At 38.1% G+C, this 19,910-nt stretch overlaps 1 protein-coding gene across 1 annotated transcript in view; it reads right to left on the minus strand.

Annotated features, from left to right (window-relative positions):
* micall2b (mical-like 2b) overlaps window positions 1-19,387 on the minus strand; it is a 38,911-nt gene extending 19,524 nt beyond the window's left edge. Inside the window, exons 1-7 of the mRNA XM_055206049.2 lie at window positions 19,102-19,387; window positions 18,563-18,611; window positions 8,959-9,100; window positions 8,708-8,856; window positions 7,846-7,976; window positions 2,587-3,054; window positions 1-509 (exon numbers count right to left, since the gene is read on the minus strand). The exon at window positions 1-509 is cut by the window's left edge and continues 673 nt beyond it. Of these exons, the coding sequence (XP_055062024.2) occupies window positions 1-509; window positions 2,587-3,054; window positions 7,846-7,976; window positions 8,708-8,856; window positions 8,959-9,100; window positions 18,563-18,611; window positions 19,102-19,244 (1,591 nt within the window). The 5' untranslated portion in view covers window positions 19,245-19,387. The remainder of the gene's footprint in view (window positions 510-2,586; window positions 3,055-7,845; window positions 7,977-8,707; window positions 8,857-8,958; window positions 9,101-18,562; window positions 18,612-19,101) is intronic.
* Between the last annotated feature and the right edge of the window lie 523 nt (window positions 19,388-19,910).

The raw sequence follows: 19,910 nt of genomic DNA on the forward strand, positions 1-19,910 counted from the left end.
TTGCTGGACTCAAAAATGTTGAAGTTTTGGAGCTTGCTGGACTTAAAAATGTTGAAGTTTTGGTGCTTGCTGGACTTACAGATGTTGATGTGTTAAGGCCTGCTGGACTCACCGATGTTGAAGTTTTAGTGCTTGCTGGACTCAAAAATGTTGAAGTTTTGGTGCTTGCTGGACTCAAAAATGTTGAAGTTTTAGTGCTTGCTGGACTTACAGATGTTGATGTGTTAAGGCCTGCTGGACTCACTGATGTTGAAGTTTTAGTGCTTGCTGGACTCAAAAATGTTGAAGTTTTAGTGCTTGCTGGACTCAAAAATGTTGAAGTTTTACTGCTTGCTGGACTCAAAAATGTTGAAGTTTTACTGCTTGCTGGACTCAAAAATGCTGAAGTTTTATTGCTTGCTGGGGTCTCAGTTTTAAGGCCTACTGGCTTTACAGATGTCGATGTGGAAGATGGGCTGTTCTTACTTGTAGGCACGATGCTGCTTGAATTTGTGTTCGAGTCAAAGAATCTATTCAAGAAAGACAAAAAATCCAATACAATGTTAAAAAGATTTATTAAACGGCTCTCTGGAATGCTTGATTCTGATTGGTCAGTTGAGACATTTGCAGGTTCATTCTTTTCACATAATAACCGCTCCAAAGTTTTAAAGCTCACGTAACACACGCTGTTTCTGCATTTCTGATATTAATCTGGAGTACCTATGGAGTAGTATGACATCCTTTATATCTCTGAAGAGTCTTTAGTTTAATCAGATTTATAAAAGAAAGATTAGCTTTAACGAATCTTTCCGATAACGTACGAAAAAATGAAGAAGGAGGAGTTATAACACGGGAGGAGCGAGTACGAGTCATACAACACTATACAACACTGTTTTAACTTATGATTCACTACATGTTCGTGTCATTTATATAATATACACGCGCCTATTTCCAACATAAGACAGAAGTCTTACTTACCACGTGTAACTCGTCATGACCCGGTTCTGAAAATCCACCGCATCAAACACACACGCAAAACTCCGCTGCTAATCCGGATAATAAACTATATCCATTGTTTCCATAAGGCTGGATGTCTTCTCCTTACATCCAAAAACACACTTCTTGTTGTGCCATTGTTGACTTTTGAAATTAAACAAAGCTGAGTGGCGTGATAAGCTGTTAGCAAGCTCTAGCGTCTCCCGCTGACTGACGGCTGGGCGGGGTTTTCCGGGGGAAGTTTTCCGGCGGAAGCCCATATAAAGAAGTGATACGTATCGAAAACCCCTGAAACGTCAGTTAGAACCGTAATCGAAAAAAATTAGCCGAAACTTGTACGAACCCTGGCGAAGTGCATTCGGCACAGAAATACTCTGAAACACGCCCAACTGCATTTTTGACACTTTGCCTACGTTTAGCATGAGGAAACAACTCTATAACTGTGTTAATAAGTCAGAATGCTTGAAATACCATTAAACCCCCCCTTTAAATAGGAAAAATATCAAAACTCTTTGGTTATTGTTTGGCGCGGTGCTAACGGTCTGATCGGATTCGGTGGATTGTGCTGAGCTATGCTAAAAGTGGTAACACCAGACCCGGAGATCGGCTGAATGGATTCCAAAACTGTAAAAATCAAATGTTTAACTCTAGGGGAGCTGGAAAATGAGGCTATTTTCAAAAAAAAAGTATTGTCCCTTTAAAAGCGAAACTAAACCGGTTTTCTTCACAGAAGATCTGCATTTGTTAAAAAAAATATTTCAAATCAACATGTAATCTTCCTTACCTTACTTATAAAGTAAATAGCAGTGTAATATGTCAGGGCTTATTTCCGCGATAACATCGCTTACATGATGAAGCCTTACAAACCTTACAATTGGTGGTGGTCTAATAAATTTATTAAGCACTGAATGTCTTTTTTTTAGGAATTTTTAGGAGCTCAAAATAAAGAGGCGGTCACACTACACTTTAAGTTAAACTGACTTCTATTCATACGCAATATATTTAGCATATTTCGCATTTAATACAAAGTTTGTCTGGTGTACTCTGACTAGTAGAAAACCGGTACGTCATGGCGTGACCTTTAACTCTCCTGAAAAGCGAAGTGCTACCCGCCCATATTCGCAGCAACGTCCGAAAAATATTTGCATGCTCAAGTCTAGTGTGATTCCTAAACCTCATGTTTGGCATATCAAAAGTAATTGGTGCATGTAACTAAAATCTCTCAACCTTTGTTTGCTATTCAAGCTAAATGAAATGTAAACACTTTATTTATTTATTTATAGCTTTTTTAGGCCAGAGGACAGGAAAGTACAGGATTGAGAAAGGACCTCCAGCTGGATTCGAACACCACACCAGGGCTATTCAAATCTTACCCTGGAGGGCCGAGCACTACAGAGTTTAGCTCAAACCCAAATCAAACTTAACCACCTGTGATTATCTAGTGATCATGAAGACCTTAGCTTGTGTGTTTGATCAGGGTTGGTGCTAAACCATGCAGTGCTCGGACCTACAGGGTAAGATTTGAATAGCCCTGCATTACACCATTGACCTTCTTCTTTAGTTTTATTAATATTATACAAGGACACAGTCATAATTCATAAAGAGATTCACCTCTTTCTGGCCTCTTGGTTCTTCTGTAAACTGATGCTTATAGGTGAAGAAGACTCTGAGGGGGTGTTGATATTAAGGGAAGTTTTTGTGGTTGTAGTGTCTGGCGCTGGTGTTGTTTTTGGTGTTGTTCTTGGTGCTGGAATGGGGTTGGATGTTGGAGCAGGCGTGGCAGATGACCCATGGGTGGGCGTAGGGTCACTTTTTTTACCCAACCAGCCAAGTATAGATGCGCTGGGCTTCGAACCGGCTTTTCCTGTATCTCCACCCGGTTCGTTCTGGTTTGTTGAGGTGGAGTGTGTGCTCCTGCTGACTGCAGTGGGCTGTGTTTTCTGTGGAGGTACAGAGACGTGTGTGGTCTGGGTGGTTGGAGGTTTCACTGCACTGGTGTGGCTCTTGCAGACGAACGTTCCCGATTCTTTTCCAGCCTTGTAGGTGCCAGAGAGGAGAATGGTAGAACATTCCTTGCATCTGTTAAACATCAATGTCATAACCAGTTAGGAAATATAGATTTTGGGTGATGCATGGACAGTTTTACATACTGGGACCTGAAATGCGTATTTTAGTAGTAGTAAAAATGCAAGCATTGGTATTATTATTGTTTTTCTCATCATTATTATTTTATCTTTATTGCCTTTCTTCTTTATAGTTACTCTTATATTACTACAGGGTTCCCACACCACACAGTTAACTTCAATTTCAAGGACCTTTCAAGGACTTTTCAGGTCCAATACCCTCAAATTCAAGGACTAAATGTGAGGACACATTTCAAGTGAGAGCAAGGTTACATCGTGTTACCTTTTAAGATCGAGGGAACTCACACTGCGTCACTGTAGTGACACTTTGGGGGTAAGTGCGTCTGAATGTGTATATCAAATTCAACCAATGGTAATGCTAAACGACAAAGACAGGGTGACACAGGAGCCAGGAAGTATATCGCTATCTAAAATATTGTCAAAGACGGCGTTACAGGGACGCAGGTTGTACGGCAAGGGAGATGCAGCGCCTCGTTTCCTTCTCATGGAACAAAAGTTGCAGATTCACAAACTTTCAAGGACCCGTGGAACCCTTTTACTATCCTAACAATTTTCATTGTTGTTATTATCATAAACATTATTTTCAGTCACTCCTTCTCGGTCTCTGACAGGACACTTTTTTGCCAAAAAAATATATATTTTTAGCAAAAGCCATCTTGTGCTGCATGCACACTACCAGTGGCTTTATCACCGTGCGTTGCCTGTCTCTTTCATAATGCACCATTCACATTACAAGCGACACGCAGCAACCAAGCAACACGATCCCATTCATTTGAATGGAAAGCTGATATTTCCGGCGACACAAGCAACTGGATGGGGTGTGTCCAGCGATGCAACAAAGTTGAAAAACCTTGAACTTTATGCAAATGATGAGCGATTTTCGAAACGACTACCAATAGGAGTGAAGCTTGGACCTCATGTAATCCATTTCGTCAGTAACTGCAGCGGACGGTTACTCATTTGTTTATAAGCTTTCCTAGGACAACACAAAATAGGAACGCCTCCAGACAGAGTGCCGCAGGGATGACTTTTTTTAGGCTACCCCGGAAGTTAGCGGGATACTGCTTCCTTCGCCAAAAAGCCCATACATGTTTCCCATAGACTTTTGGATTATCGCCAAAAATAAGCTTTGTGTTTCACAGAGATTTATGACACAAAACTTCTTCAAAATTTATAAAAGTTGTGTTCATTTGTAAAGACAAAATGCGTCCTTTTATATTTATAGTAAACGCATTTACGCTTCAAAATTCATAAAACTTTTGTATTTATCTGTAAAGATTAAGTTGATGGACAACACGTGTAAGTGTCAGAAACTTCTGTTAAAGGCAGAGCTTTTTTGCGCTAATCTAAAAGTCTATGGAAAAAATGAATGGTGTCACTCTACACGCACCATCCAGCCGCCAATGGTGACTGTCAGTCTTGTTAAATTTGGGATTGTGTCACTTTGCCGCTGTATGTAATGTGTGGCAGTCTAAACCGGGCTTTAAGGTCTTTACACACCGGGACGTTTTTCGGGCGCGTTTATCGTCGACGTTTAACGTCTCGTGACTCAAGAACGAGCGTCAATGTGAGTGCGCACACCCACGCGAAAAGCGCGACGCGCAAAAGCGTCATTTTCAGAAAAACGCCTCGGACGCGTTTTTTTGGTTTGACGCGGCGCGTTAAAAGTTGGCCGACCAATGATATTGGCGCTTTTGTTCACGTGCCTGGCGCTGCTGAAGTTCCAGTAAAACACGACTTGGCGGCGCTCAAGCACAAAATGGTCTTGCGGAGCACGTGGAACAGGTAAACACAAAGAAGATGCATCGAGGCTGTGGAGGTTTATGAAGGTGTCGGAGTTCCTCACATCATCGACTGAATTTCGAAGGTAACGTGATATATATTAGAACATTACAATACATAGCTGTGTGGGCCATATGATTAGATTAAACTTTGTTGTCATTACACAAGCACAAGGCAACGAAATGCAGTTAAGGTCTAACCAGAAGTGCAAAAGCAGTATAAAAAGTGCAGGATATCAATAATAATTGCATATAGGTGCAGGATTATGTAATACGATGTAACAACTTACTATGGGTGGTACTATGAACATAATACTATGAACATAATCTACAGAAATGTACAAATGGATGTGTACATAAACTAAACAGAACAGTAGTAAAAATTAATATTTAAGTAGTGCATGAATGAATTTGGATTGTAACAGTTAAGAGTGCAATGGCTTAAGTTATTGTGCATAGTTATTCTAATATTCAGTACACAGGGGTGCAAACGATGCAATTCAAATAGTCCAGCAGTGCAAATGAACAGGGAGTATGAAATAGACAGTCCATTAATGTATTGAACAGACCAGTAGTGCAAATCTACATTATAACTGTGCAAGTAATAAAAAATTATTATTGGTGCATTACGATATGTAATGCACTGACATTGAACACTTCATACCATGTCATGTTCCCTTCATACCATCACATGTTTTGTTGTTTGCACCATAGTATTTCATTGTTTGTAACTGGAACTTGTTGTACACAAAAGTGGACAATTACACTGCTTCATGTTCAAAGAAAAATATTTGGTTATTATATTCATTGCTTTTTCCTAACCCCAAATAGCTTGGAGAAATCTTAAATGCAAGCCAAACCAAAGGTGGGGTTTTATGAGGTTAATTTGTGTTCTGTGTTTAGGTAACATCTGCTGCATTTGTTCAGCCAGATAAAATACCATGAATCTAAATTACATTTGTAATCAAATATTGACCTCATGGATATCGTGGCATGGCCCTCAGTGTGAAAGATTGTTTCTGATGAAAACTAAATTTATCTTTACAGTGTTCATAGCAATATTTCTGCTAAAATGATGTGAGCAAAAGTGAGGAGGCCCCAGCAAGCACTCTTCAGGATCATCCAGCACCAGCCGTGACAAGGTCCAATCTAAACAAAAGAAAACAGTCCGAGACGAACCTCTAGAGATGTACCTCTTATCAAAAGATGCTAAAGGGAAAAAAATTGAAAGCGAAGCACAGAAGAGAGAAAGAAGAGCACAGAAGGAGCGCTCTGCCAGTTTTGAGTCACACCTATAGATGTTTATTATATACCATTTATATTTAGTTATTTTTTTAATGTTTATACATTCAAGAAATACAGTTGAACATGTACATTTCATAGATATGTTTATTTGCACTACAGTTCACTTAGACTTCTATCATTGTGACTTATTTGCTCTACAGCTCTGCCAGTTCTTGTTCACACAAATTAATGTTTATTATATACCATTTTACTTATGTATTTTAAGTGTTTATACGTTTAAGAAATACATTTGAAAATGTCTAATTTCTAAATGTTGATTTGCACTCCAGTTCTTGTTCACACAAATTAATGTTTATTATATACCATTTTACTTATGTATTTTAAGTGTTTATACGTTTAAGAAATACATTTGAAAATGTCTAATTTCTAAATGTTGATTTGCACTACCATTCAGTTGCACTACATTTCTGAATCCTGTTTTATTTGGTTTTAGTGTCATGTCTCTGATTGTTATTGCAAACTGCAGTTCATTCACACAAATAAATGTTTGATAAAAAAAAGAATTGTAAATAACGTGACATTTTGGCACTATGAATATATTTGTACATCAGTATTGTTGACCTCTTATTGTAATAACTACATACCTAATTATTGCATCATTATATTTATAGGCAACACTTACCAATTTGCAGGAGTAATAACATTTTTGGGCACAACAAAAATGGTGGTTCCTTGTTCTACCCACCCACCCTCTATAAAACGAGTATATTGGTAAAAATGATCTTAAATCTTTAGCCAAATCACAAAATACAATACATTTGGCAGGAAATTTGAGAAAATTGTTAACAGAGAAAGTGCTTGTAAAAGATTTGTTAAAAGTACACACATCGGATCAAATAGATTTCATTTAAAAATGTATTCAAGTTCACGGAGATATTGTTTGTACAAAGATTATATATTTATTCAAGAGCCATGTTTGTTTTTTTGCCCGTTAACCAAAAATCGTATATGAATGGTTATTGACTACACGCGAGTGGCTCTCTTCTTCTGTGTGACAAGTGAGTGTCAGAACAGACGCATAACGTCTCGCAGCGCCGCCCCGTGTACCGGCATATATCTGTTTTGTATTAGGCGCCATCTAGTGTCCAGGGAGTGAAATTGCACCTCACTCGGCTCAGCGCCAGTAAAATTCGTTTGGGTGTGAAAGCAGAAAAACGTGACGTTAAACGTCGACGATAAACGCGCACGAAAAACGTCCCGGTGTGTAAAGACCTTTACTCAATATTACAGTGTTTTGGGGATCTGCCAAATGATTGTAAACCATGTTTATACTTTAACAATGATGTAATAGATGCATGCATTTGTTTAAATACTACAGCAATGGAGTCTAGTGCATTCCTAAAAACAGCATTTATTGCCTATCATCCATTGTATTAAAAATAGGGTTACAAACTTAACCAGTTACATGAAAGAATGTGAAATTAAATAAAACAAAAAACTGGAAAAACCCATCCAAGCACAGGACCTGACAAACTTCTTTGAATAGCCTGACTTGCAACTGCTCCCATTACAACATCATAATGACAACACACCCATTACAACAGTTTCATGATTCACTGCTCATGTGATGCATGCGCATGAATGAGCCATTTTTACTTTTGAGCATTAAAATAACAAGTAAATGAAGGAGGTATTCTTACTTAAAGCAGTTCCTGTGATACAACTTCCCGTCCACCAGGTGGCGCTGCACGAGGTGAACATGCTGGTTGCACACGCTGCAACTACTGCTAAGGGTTCCTGGTTTATTGGCACGTTCGACCAAAACTTCTCTCTGGAAAAAAGAAATTACCGTTACGAAGTAGCACTTTTGAAAGTTTTAAAGGGCACCTATTACGCAAAATCCACTTTTACAAGGTGTTTGGACATAAATGTGGTTTGGCACAACAACCCTACAATGAAAATAATCCACCATCTCCTTATTGTTGAATTCCCATTAAACCAAAGCAGTCTCATTAGACATTGATTCTTGTTAATGTGACATCACACTGACAAGGTCCCACCCACAGCCACTGACTGACAGTCCGCATTACCATAATTTCCACCCTCAGTGGATGTACGCTGTCTGTCATATCTCAATGGTAAGATAATATTGTCTCAGACTGTGTTTACACAAACATAATTCATAACTAAACATTAAAATAAGCTCTTACATGTTGTGCGCTTGCCAGTGCAAAACATGCAGCCACAAGGCTAAGAAGTTGTGAATGCTTGCCAGCGTATTGTCATGCAATTGCTAAGGTGTGCTGCCAGCCAAATGTTTTTTTAACATGTTGCTATGTGATTTTTTATTGGCTCAGATATAAACTCATGCAAGTTTTGTCACGGCACAAATTGTGTGGTGCAGTTCATGTTAGAGATGTGAACCCAATCAATAGCAATCGTGATGCTTGCCTTAGCAAGCGCCGCTAATTTGGATCAATAAGTCATTTACAGAATTGCCCATGCTCTTTCATCACCAACACTTCACCCAAAGGGACCGTTGTAATGAGTTACAGGATGTACCTTATTGTCGTTTATTGATTTAGGTGTCTGAACTTCTGTGGCTGGTTTAGGGGAGCCAAAAACTTTAGCTGCGACAGGCTGGTTTTTCTTTCCAGCTGGTTCTTCGCTCGATTCTTCAGCTGGTCTTTTAATCCCTCCAAGACCTCCAACTGCACATACACACAGTGTGAATGCTTTCAGCAACAGTAATGAAAAAAATTACATGTGAATTAAAAATAAAGTGTATTTTTTGAAGCGTGTATGCGTCTTACTAGGAGAGCGTCCGTGGAAATAATTGTAGTATTGCGAAACATATGTGAGAATACTGAGACGATCTGGTACTCTAAGAGCAACCATGTCTTCGGCGTCCAGCAGAGCAGGTATTCCCAATTCTTTCTCCGCCACCTGAAAAGCCTGGAAAAGGAAATAAAAGACATCTTTAGAGCATTCAGCATTCAACGATAAGAACGTAACCCAAGCTGGCGTTGCAGGGGGTGGGGCTTTGGGGGTTAAGACCCTTATAGTCCTTATCACACAGAGATTACCGAAAATATATAAAAATTGGTCCATGATTTGTCTGTGATCGTTTGGATTTTGGTTTATTTACACTGCTAATGATTTTCTGGAATCTGCGCTCACACAACCTAAAAATCCCTTAAAGACCCGTGAGGTATTTAACTCATTCACCGCCAGCCTTTTGAGAAAAGTTGCCCACCTGCATTTTTGTGATTTGAACAAAAGTTTCACAAAATTCCTTGCAGGAAATTGATCTTCTATAAATACGTAAACATACAAACTATATCAAATTAAAGAACACACCCTCTGCTTTCAAACAAACAATAAACAAACAAACAAACAAACAAAATGGGGAAAAAACGTTTCATTATATATTTACTTTTTCCACTTAATTTAACCACTGAAATATGGATATTTCTCTTCAAAAATACAACATTTTGAGCAAAAAGCTTAAAAAATTGTGTTTTTGTAAAGGAATTTATGTTAGAGATCACACTCAGAATGACTATCAAACATAAAGGCATTTAAAATCAATCATTAAATCTTTTTAACTTCTGTTTTTGATAAATTCGGTTTGGCGCCATCCAGTGGATAAAAGCAGTATTACACTTTCACTTTGAAATTCGTCCAGAAAGGCATATTTATTAGTTAAATATTAACTCATAATTGATGAGATAACTCGTCAATGGCGGTGAATGAGTTAAAGTCCTGCACTTGGTCTAAAGTTTGCTAATTATCCGTGATTTCTCTCCCTCTTGACAAACAATGCGCATGCATTTTTGTTTATGACAACATCATAAGAAGCACGTAAAGTGCTGTTCTGTCATGCTGGTGAATGATCTCAGCTTCAGCGCTGATAGTGACGAGCTCCCTGATCTCTGCTTCAGTCCGGGTTGTTGACATTTCTCATTGTGAATGTTGATTTGCGTATAAATCCCTGTGTCAAAGAGCGGAATCATAACTTCTGGTTGCAATGACACGCACATCCTCACGGCATTGTTTCTTCGTATTGTTCACACACAATGCTTTACGTGTATGCTACGGCAATGTTACCAGCTCCTCTTTCTGGGAGCGATCCCAGAACATTTACGAGACGTGTTTGTGTTCACACAGAAGCCTCTCTGCCAATTTTACAGAAATTTTCTGGGACCAAAGTGCTGTGTAAATGAGGTTAAGCTGTAATGCTGCATTCACACCAGCCGTGGTAGAGGCGTCAGTATTAAGCCGTGGAAGAGGCGTCAACTTTCAATATTAAGTCAATGTGAAGACGCGTTGACGCGCGTCTGGAGGCCTCGCGGCGCGAATGAGGCGTTTAACGCAGCACGGTAGACGCAATTTCGAATGTCACGATGACTAGAATTTCACGCGTGGCTTTCACACACGAATGAAGCGAGTAAACTCAAAATGTTCAAGCGGCAAACTAGACGCGGTAGACGCGAATTTGACGCCTCAAACGCAGCTGGTGTGAAACCACAGTAAAGCTCGTTGTTGTGTCGCGTTGTTAAACAGTACAATATGTGTTCCGGCCTGCAGGTGGCACTGTTGACAACACACAGTCAATGAACACCGTCTTTCATCAGGTAAAAACAAAACAACTGTTCTGCCAAATTAACAACTTATTTCTCAATTGTTAATAGCTTAAAAGCTTAATGATTTAACTTTTAAACAGGCAACGTGCACCACGAGATTCGCTCTCTTCAGTGTCTTGTTTGGGGCATAAAAATACTTTTTAATCAAATACTTTTATCGCTTATTATAGCTTGGTCTGTCTTGAAGATGTGGGTCACATGATTTGCTTATATAAGTTTTTTTCTCAGTTGGTCAGCCTGACCTAAATCCACCATGACCACTGGTGTTCTTAAGGTGCTGAAGAAGAAAATTAAGTTATATGTTGTTCATATTGTTATTTAGCACATTTTGAATATCCCCTGAGATACATTCCCTGATTAGGGTATAAAAAAGGGATTAACCACAATATTCACTATCTTTGTATTTTGAGTTAAAAAAATAATAAATTATCAAATTTGCAGGTTAAACTGATATTTGTATATTAAGGTGACTGCATCTTAGCATTTTAACTGGATATTCTCTTTCACAACTAGCTCGTTTTATGGTAGAAGGAATGAGAGCGAATTTGAGTTATAGAGCAGATAACAATGAATTCTTCAGATTTTGAGAAAAGTGACAGTGGGCAGTGAAGTTTTTGTGACAGTGGGCAGTGAAGTTTTGTGACAGTGGGCAGTGTAATAGGACCGAGAAATTTAGGTACTTTTCCTCATGCCAGGCATGCATTCCTCTGAATTGCAGCAGATGAGAGGCCTCTGTATGAAACACAGTTTACATTGAGCGGTAGTCGAGGTAGTATTCAAAATTAACAAATTGCCAAATAATTTACCAAATTATTATTATCTTTGCAGACATTGGCTTAACTTAGCTGTATTCTGCTGCTTATGTTGGCTGTGTTGTCTCCTGTATCTATTAATGTAAAGCTGCTGGTTTAAACAGCTTACAATGTGTATATTTGTAAAAACTAAATAACTAACCAATAAAAAGATGAGAAACATATCCTATAAATGCACTTTGTTAGAATAATGTTGATAAATTTATACGAGCTAACATTTTTCCAAGTTGAAATAGTCAGCCAGACAACAAAATAGAGAAAATGCTAAGGAGAAATATCAAGTAGGAATGCGAAAAGAACAAAAATAAGGATTTATTAATGACGGAGGGAGTGACAGGCAGCAGAGGGAAAAAGAATAAAAAATAAAAATAAAAATAAATCAACAAGACAACCACCATGAAGACAGACACACTAAAGATGAATACGGACAACTAAAGCACTGTGAAAAGTTTTATCACGCAAATATTCGCTGTTTGTGGAGTCATATTCCCAGGGGGCTTAGCCCCCACAGCATCTGACCCTAGCAACTCCCCTGATGATCATATTTATATTTAAAAGTCTCTAAATGCTTAAAATGCAACCAGAGCAAGACTGCCAACCTTTCCCAAGATACAGACAACTGCAAATGGATACCAATCGAGTAATAAATGCTGTTAATATTAACTTAGAATACACAAGGAACAACACAATAATATGTAACTTAACTTACTGTAGGAAGTCTACACTCTTCACGATGCCAAAGAAGAATTTTTGGCTCCATAAAGAACCTTTAACATCTGAAGAACCTTTCTGATTCACATAAGGTTCTTTGTGGTGAGAGAAGGTTCTTTAGTTTAAAAAAAATGTAAGAAAGAAATTGTTCTTCTACGTCATCACTGTGAACCTTTAAGCAAAAGCACCTTTCTTTTAAGAGTGTAAGCACCTTGTTTAAGGTGAAATTCAGACAAGATTTTAGACATTATGATAAAGTACAATCATTATTGTAAGAATATTTGTTTTCATTGTGACTTGGCAGAAGCTTTTACCCAAAGCGACTTACAGTGCATTTTAAGGTATACATTTTTTTTATCATTATCCTATGCGTTCCCTGGGTTCGAACCCATGACTTACCACTGAGCTATAGTAACATTTCATGAAAGTAAAAGACGACCCCTCATTTCAAAGTTTACCTTTTTGGAAAAATTATTTTTGAAGATTAACTCTTGTCTTTTATACAGAAAATGCTTTAATTTAGAAATACTTTTTATATAAGTCAAAGGGGACCAGTTTGGTTCACTTGTATTCTTTACTATTTTTCATATTACATACACAGTACCATAAATAACCTGCAGTCTACAGTATCTGGATAAAATAACAATTAGCCTAACTTATTGTGAAAAACACTTAGCCTATTAATAATTCATTGACAGCAGTCTATCAGGTTGCACGGTTTGATTGACGTGTAATAGTCTGGACCAGATTTACTTAATGGGGCAAATTAGCGTGAAAGCGCAATTCCAGAAAAGCGCAAATGGGAGTGGTAATATCCGTGGGCTATTTACTAAAAAAGGCCAAATTAAAAAGGCACAACAGTTGATTTCCATAACGACCAATGCAACTAATCTACTTATTAGCGCAGTGCAAATAAGTTCAGGGTCGCACATAAGCAGAGTTGATGAGATGCGTTTGAGTTTAGCACCACGGACATCGCAGCAGATAATTTGGGGTGTGTAATCCCAGCTAATAAAGCCATAGTACACTAAAAAGATCTGGACAAAAAATTTAGTTTTGAAATGTCTGGTATTGTATGACGACTTCTAGTGACTCCTCTTCAGCAAATACATTTTTTTTTTTTAAATATTTTTGATTTATGTTAAAACAATCCTCTGCTTTGAATCACATGCTCTCTGATCTCTGTAACGCATCTTCTTTTAGCAGCAATTGCAGCCATTTCAAGTGCAAAATGATTTAAGACATGCTTTTCTTCGGCGTTAAATAATGGCACAAATAACAATCATAACACACGTGCAAACATTAGTAAATCTCTTTCCGTGAACCATTTAAATAATCTCCTCCCAGAAATTTTGCATCTGAAAGGGAAACTCCTAGAAATGCGTATGCAATAAGGTCAGTCAGAAAAATAACGAGACCACACCTTTTCAGCGCTAATTATCCACTAATTATCCGCTAAATATTTGCACTGGCACAAGCTGTTAGTAAATTTGGCTCTAAACCTCAAATATCAGACAACATCTTTATTGAGAGGCATTTCTATGAAAAAATGCCATCTTTTGTCAGGGGGACAATACAGTAACTAAGTTCAAGAGGAGCATGATCATGCAATCCAATCAATCAGCACAAAGAGTTCTCGATATATAGCCGTCCCTCAAATGTGTCCCAAGACTAATATTCCGAGCTTAGAGCCCTCCCTTCGGACAGCATGCCAAATATGCTTTATATACATGTTAATGCAAACTTCTGAATCAGCATTACTCTATTTTTAAAGATTTGTAAATATGTGACTGATTTTACACGTGGCACTTCACGCCAAAAAGCTTAAAGCTCACGTAACACACGCCGTTTATGCATTTCTGATGTTAATCTGGAATACCTATAGAGTAGTATGACGTCCTTTATATCTCCGAAGAGTCTTTAGTTTAATCAGATTTATGAAAGAAAGATTAGCTTTACCAAATCTTTCCGATAACGTACGAAAAAATGAAGAAGGAGGAGTTACTACCGCGGGTGGAGCGAGTACGAATCATGCAACACTCTACAACACTTATGATTCACTATATGTTTGTGTCATTTATATAATATGCACGCGCATATTTCCAACATAAGACAGAAGTCTTACTTACCGCATGCAACTCGTGACCCGGTTGGGAAAATCCAGCGCATCAAACACACACGCAAAACTCCGCTCCTACCCCAAATAATAAACTATATCCATTGTTTTCATAAGGCTGGATTTCTTCTCCTTACATCCAAAAACACAATTGTTTCGTGCCATTGTTGAGTTTTGCAATTAAACAAATCTGTGTTGCGTGATAAGATGTTAGTGATACGTATAGAAAACCCCCGAAACGTCAGTTGGACCTGTAATCGAAAAAAACTTTACGAAACTAGTACGAACCCTGGGGAAGTGCATTCGGCACAGAAATACTCTGGAACACGCCCAAATGCTTTTTTGACACTTTGCCTACGTTTAGGAAACAACTCTATAACCGTGTTAATAAGTCAGAATGCTTAAAATACCATTGAACCCCACCTTTAAAGTTTGAAAAATTACAATCTGGAAGAACCGTCATTTGTGGTACATTTCCATCCATAAGCACTTGGAACAATAATTTATTCACTTAAGCTTGGCCCATGTTTTTCCAACAGTGAAGACTTCAAGAGATCAAAAATAAACAAGAGCAGACACGACCAGAGAGAGAAAGAGATAAAATCTAGATCAAATTGCAGAGGTATTTCTTTGTACATTTTAAATTTTGAAATCGCATTAAGAAGAATGCAAATGCAAAATCTGAGTATCGATACTAACAGCCACATGCCAAAGTTGTTTGGTAAAACATGCTAATGCTAGCAGCACACACACAACTGTAGCTTTCCCTTTCACACCTTACGCTGCAAGTCAACCATGACCTTGTAATCCATGCGTTCCCTAGATCACGCCTTCTCCACACTTTCACTTTCTCTGCCTTTCTCTCTGTTTGTTAGCAATGTACGGTTGGCATTCTCATTCAAAATCTTCCCATAAGCATTTCTTTGCCCTTTCTTTTATTATTCTTTTGTTTCTTGACCTGTTTTAAACAGCATTTCTTTTCCATGGAAATAACGTGCATGATTTATCACAGTCTATGACAACCGAGCATGTGAATCGTCTTCTGTATTTGACAGAGCAGCACATCACCAAAATAGGCCTCAAGAATGCATTCTTCAGTCCATGTGTCAGATCTGCACTATGAGAGGTCAATGAAACTCATTCGTAAAACGACAGACTTGTGATCTGACTGGAAATGAGGCATTTTTACACACAAAAAAAACAAATGTGCACCAGTTTGTGAAAACCTAGTTAAAGTACATGCATTTCTAAGTTTCTACAATATCTTTAATATTGACTAACTGGGGTCATTAAATGTGTAAAAGAGGATGCTTGTTTAATACATGTTTGCAACTTGAAACTGTCTTTACTAAATGATAAAAGACTATTTATTAGGTGCACTGAAAGTAATAATATTAATATACATCATCTGTGCACAAGGTAGGGCCTTAAAAACATCAGCCAATCGGTGACGCAATCATCGCGTCAACGATTGGCCCTCTGGCTTGTCAATCACTGCCATTACGTTCCTTGTGAGAGACGTGCACGCTCCAGTAACTTTACACGAGTGACGCATGCGCATAGCGCTTGAAACTCCGTCTTTAGTTTCGGTTTGTTTTCATTGTCGCTCCTGCTTTCCTCCTCGAATTTGCACCACGGAGGAGAAGAAGCCCGAAGGAGGACGCAAAAGAAAGACTTTTTAAGTCGCTGAGAAGAGGAGAAAATTGTCAGAATAACAGAGTCGTTCTTGGAGAAACATTTCAACGCTGGAGAGCAATGAAGGAACAGAGAGGTGTCAAGACAGACACGCAGTTCGCAAAAATTCTCCTCGACAAGTAACGATTATTCTTTCTTTGTGGAATAATTATTGTTGTACTGTTATTCAGGTATATTGACGTTGTTCGTGTACTGTAGTTGTAGGGCAGTGACCAGTCTGCTACATGCTAGTTGAAATGAGAGTAGCGTCGAATGATCGAACTTTACGTCTTATGTGTTTATTATCATATCATTTCACATAATTAATCCACTGACGCGACACAGCATATGCCAGTGGTAAACAAACACTCGTGTTCAAATACTCGTGCACGTGTTTTGGAAGGCTGTGAAGGAGGGAGGCTGTTCTTACGCATGCGCTTATTTAAAAAAACTCAGTAACGGTCTTTGGATTCTCAGTCGGCGGAAACATCCTCTTTTGCGCCTTTAACTAAGGTCATGCCAAAGTTTGAAATTATGTAAAATCCCAATCAGATTATGAGACTTGAACTTGGATTTCAGATACAGGATCACAAATTGTATTTAATAGACTCAATCTGTTATACACATGTTAAAATTAAGGTTTTAATTAGAAGAACCAAATGTGACCACAAAACGAGTCATAAGTCACATGGGTATATTTGTAGCAATAGCCAACATCATGTTGTATGGGTCAAAATTATTGATTTTAATGCCAAAAATCATTAGAATATGACGATATTTTGGAAATTTCCTGTTGTAAATATATAAACGTATGTATCATTATTAATGTGTCGCTTAGGACTTAGGACAAGTTTTTTTCCACAATATTTAGTTTTTTTGCACCTTAGATTCCAGATTTTCAAATAGTTGTCCCAGCCAATATCATCATATCGTAACAAATTTATGGTGGCACAAAATAAACCATGGCGATTTTTAAGCCGATAAAAACATGAGAACTATGTTGTATGTCGGAAGAGCACTTTGACCTCAGGCGTAGTAATGTTGACGAATGTTAATGTGCGTCCAGGTGTTTTCCTTTAAACTTTTGTGGTCCAGGGTCAAAAATGTATTTTGTGACATGATGCCATAGAAGAAGAACCGTCGAAAGTTCCACATTTGCTCCACTTTAACTTGTTTATTATTAAGTCACACTATTTAATAGAAAGGTGCTAAAAAGAGTTCTTCACAGATAAAACCAATTTTGATTCTGCAAAGAACATTTTAGTAAAAAATTATTTCTTTTTGAACTGTCTTTAGGCTTTAAAAGCCTTACTTTACTAAAAAGGACTGTTTGTGCAACTGAGAGAGGTTGTGGCTAGAAGGTATACAGCAACGGTCAAAATCTTGTGAATTCTCCATTTAATAATCCTACCCTCCAACCCAACATTTCACAGGATTTAGGCCGTAGTTGTACCCCTTCTAGCCAAAACCGTTGTTTTATCCTAATCCTTTCCCCCAACCGAACACTAAACCTAACATCTCGTAAAGCTGGGAACACACTTAACGATTTTCACACAGATTATGAATGTAATTTGGTCATATCAATTGATCATGCCCAGTCTTTTCCAGTTATGGCCAGTCTTTGTGTACAGTCCCAAGAAACAACCTTTAAGCGTGTTGTGTCCAGTCTTACAAAGTTTTTAACAAGTCCTTAGGTGTCCCCATCTGAAGATTTACGCCGTAGCTGTATCCCATCTAGCCAGAACCACAGAAAGATTCTGTGGATTCTAAAGGTTCTTTAAAGCAGTGGTTCTTAAACTTTTTTAGCGTGCTTTTTCGGGGGAAGTGCCCATAAATACGTAAAGATACTTAAGGTGTGTAACCATGATACGCAAGATATACCCGTGTTCAAAAAACTTTCTGAAACTTGTACAAAGCCTGGTGAAGTGCACTCGGCACATAAATACTCTGTAACGCATCCAACTGCTTTGCCTATGTTTGGCATGAGGAAACCAACTCTTAAACTGTGTTAATAAATCAGAATGCATGAAATACTGTTAAACCACCCCTTTAAAGAAGCCTAAAAAAACAATGCTGAATCAAAGAAGCTGTACAATAATAATGTTTTTAACCTTCAGGGGGCACCCAATTTAAAACCCTAAAAAATGGTTGTAAAAAACTGTTAGTACTTGCGGAGTAAAATGTAAGGAGACAGTAATGATAAGAAAATTCAATTTAAAACTGTGTTCTACATTTGCAACCAATGTTAAGTTTATAGTGATTGAAAATGCACCGTTTTAGTAATCATGGCTTTTTGGTGTCTTGATAACCTTTGGAAAAGCCATGGTTTTACTACAGTAACCCTGGTTTATGTAGCAAAACCATATTTTTGTGCTTAAATGTTGTAAAAGGGAATCAACAAAAACGTGACAATCTTATTAAAGAGGCTACTACACGAACCAAAACTAAAAACTCTTACCAGATGATTGTTGTCGTAAATGTTTTCTTTGCTCAAGGAGTCAAAGTCTCTGCAAAAGAGCAAACATTTCAACAAGCGTGCATTTGGGATCACAACACTTCCTAAAAATGCAACTAAGAGAGATTTTCCATAACAAATATTAACAGTGCAAAGTAAAACTAGAAAACACAAACCTAATGTTAAGCGTGCGCAAACGCCACGTCAATTTACAAGCGTCAGTAAATTGTACTGCTAAAATAAAACCGAACAAAAACTCTTAATAAATAAACTAGAAGTTTTAACATCTCCTAAGTATTCATTGAATGTCTCGTTCTCATCCTAAACTTTAAAAAAATAGTCAGAAAAAAAATCTCGTCAGAGTTCAAGCTTATTTTGTTCCGTCCCTCAAGTTCTCGTTCCAAGTTTTAACAGTAACATTGCAAAGTTGTAAACTAGAGATAAATACATTTACATCTCAAGGGTTTTACTCATGTTTAAGCATTTACCAAGCACAACACCACACAAAAGCGCGTCGAGCTCAGTGAGAGTTTGTAACTTACATCAAGTCCGGTCTGTGCTTGTGAATGAGAGCGCAAAAAGCCAAGCCGTCCCGAAAAGACGTGGTCATGTTAGTGATCGAAACATCACGATATCCATCGCACTGGATTTTACACCACTGCTGAAGAGCTTTCACAGCAGCCATCGGTACCAATGCGTTTCAAACCGCGTCCCCGTGAATGTTAACTCGTTCCGATGCGAATCAAACTCTCGGTGTGAACTCAACGCTGAATATGAGCTCTCCAAGTGATCTCATCGACCGTCATAAAAGTTAAGAAACCTCTGAAACTCCTGAGAAGTTTAACGACGTCACCATGGGTGGAGTTAAAGGTAAGTGTCGGACTTCAGTGTATGGAAACACTTGACACGCGCCACGACACTGATAGATAGATAGATAGGTAGTTCGGAGCATGCGCACATTGATAATTCAAGTGAAATTAAAGGGGGTTTTCCTCACATTGATCCAGGTGTACTTACTGTATATGCAGGTCATATGTTTGTTATGTTGATGGGTGTGTCTGTAAGTATTGTTGGACTTGTCTGATCTTGATGAGTCACCTGCTTTAGTTAAAAAGAGAAAGTAATGCATGCACTTTAGATAGATTAACCGTCAACAATTATACTTTAAAGCTATTGTGCATTTCTGCACTTACGAAAATTAACCGTGGTTTTACTACAGTTAAAGCAAAACCCCCAAAAACATGAAAAAATAAAATAACCATGGTTTTGAAAATCATGTCCCTGGTTTCACAGAAATGCTTAAGGCGAGTCATGAACTAAAACACATGTTTGAGGTGTCTCAACTGAAACT

The sequence above is a fragment of the Misgurnus anguillicaudatus genome, chromosome 3, assembly GCF_027580225.2.
Source record: "Misgurnus anguillicaudatus chromosome 3, ASM2758022v2, whole genome shotgun sequence".
In the NCBI taxonomy this organism is placed as follows: domain Eukaryota; kingdom Metazoa; phylum Chordata; class Actinopteri; order Cypriniformes; family Cobitidae; genus Misgurnus; species Misgurnus anguillicaudatus.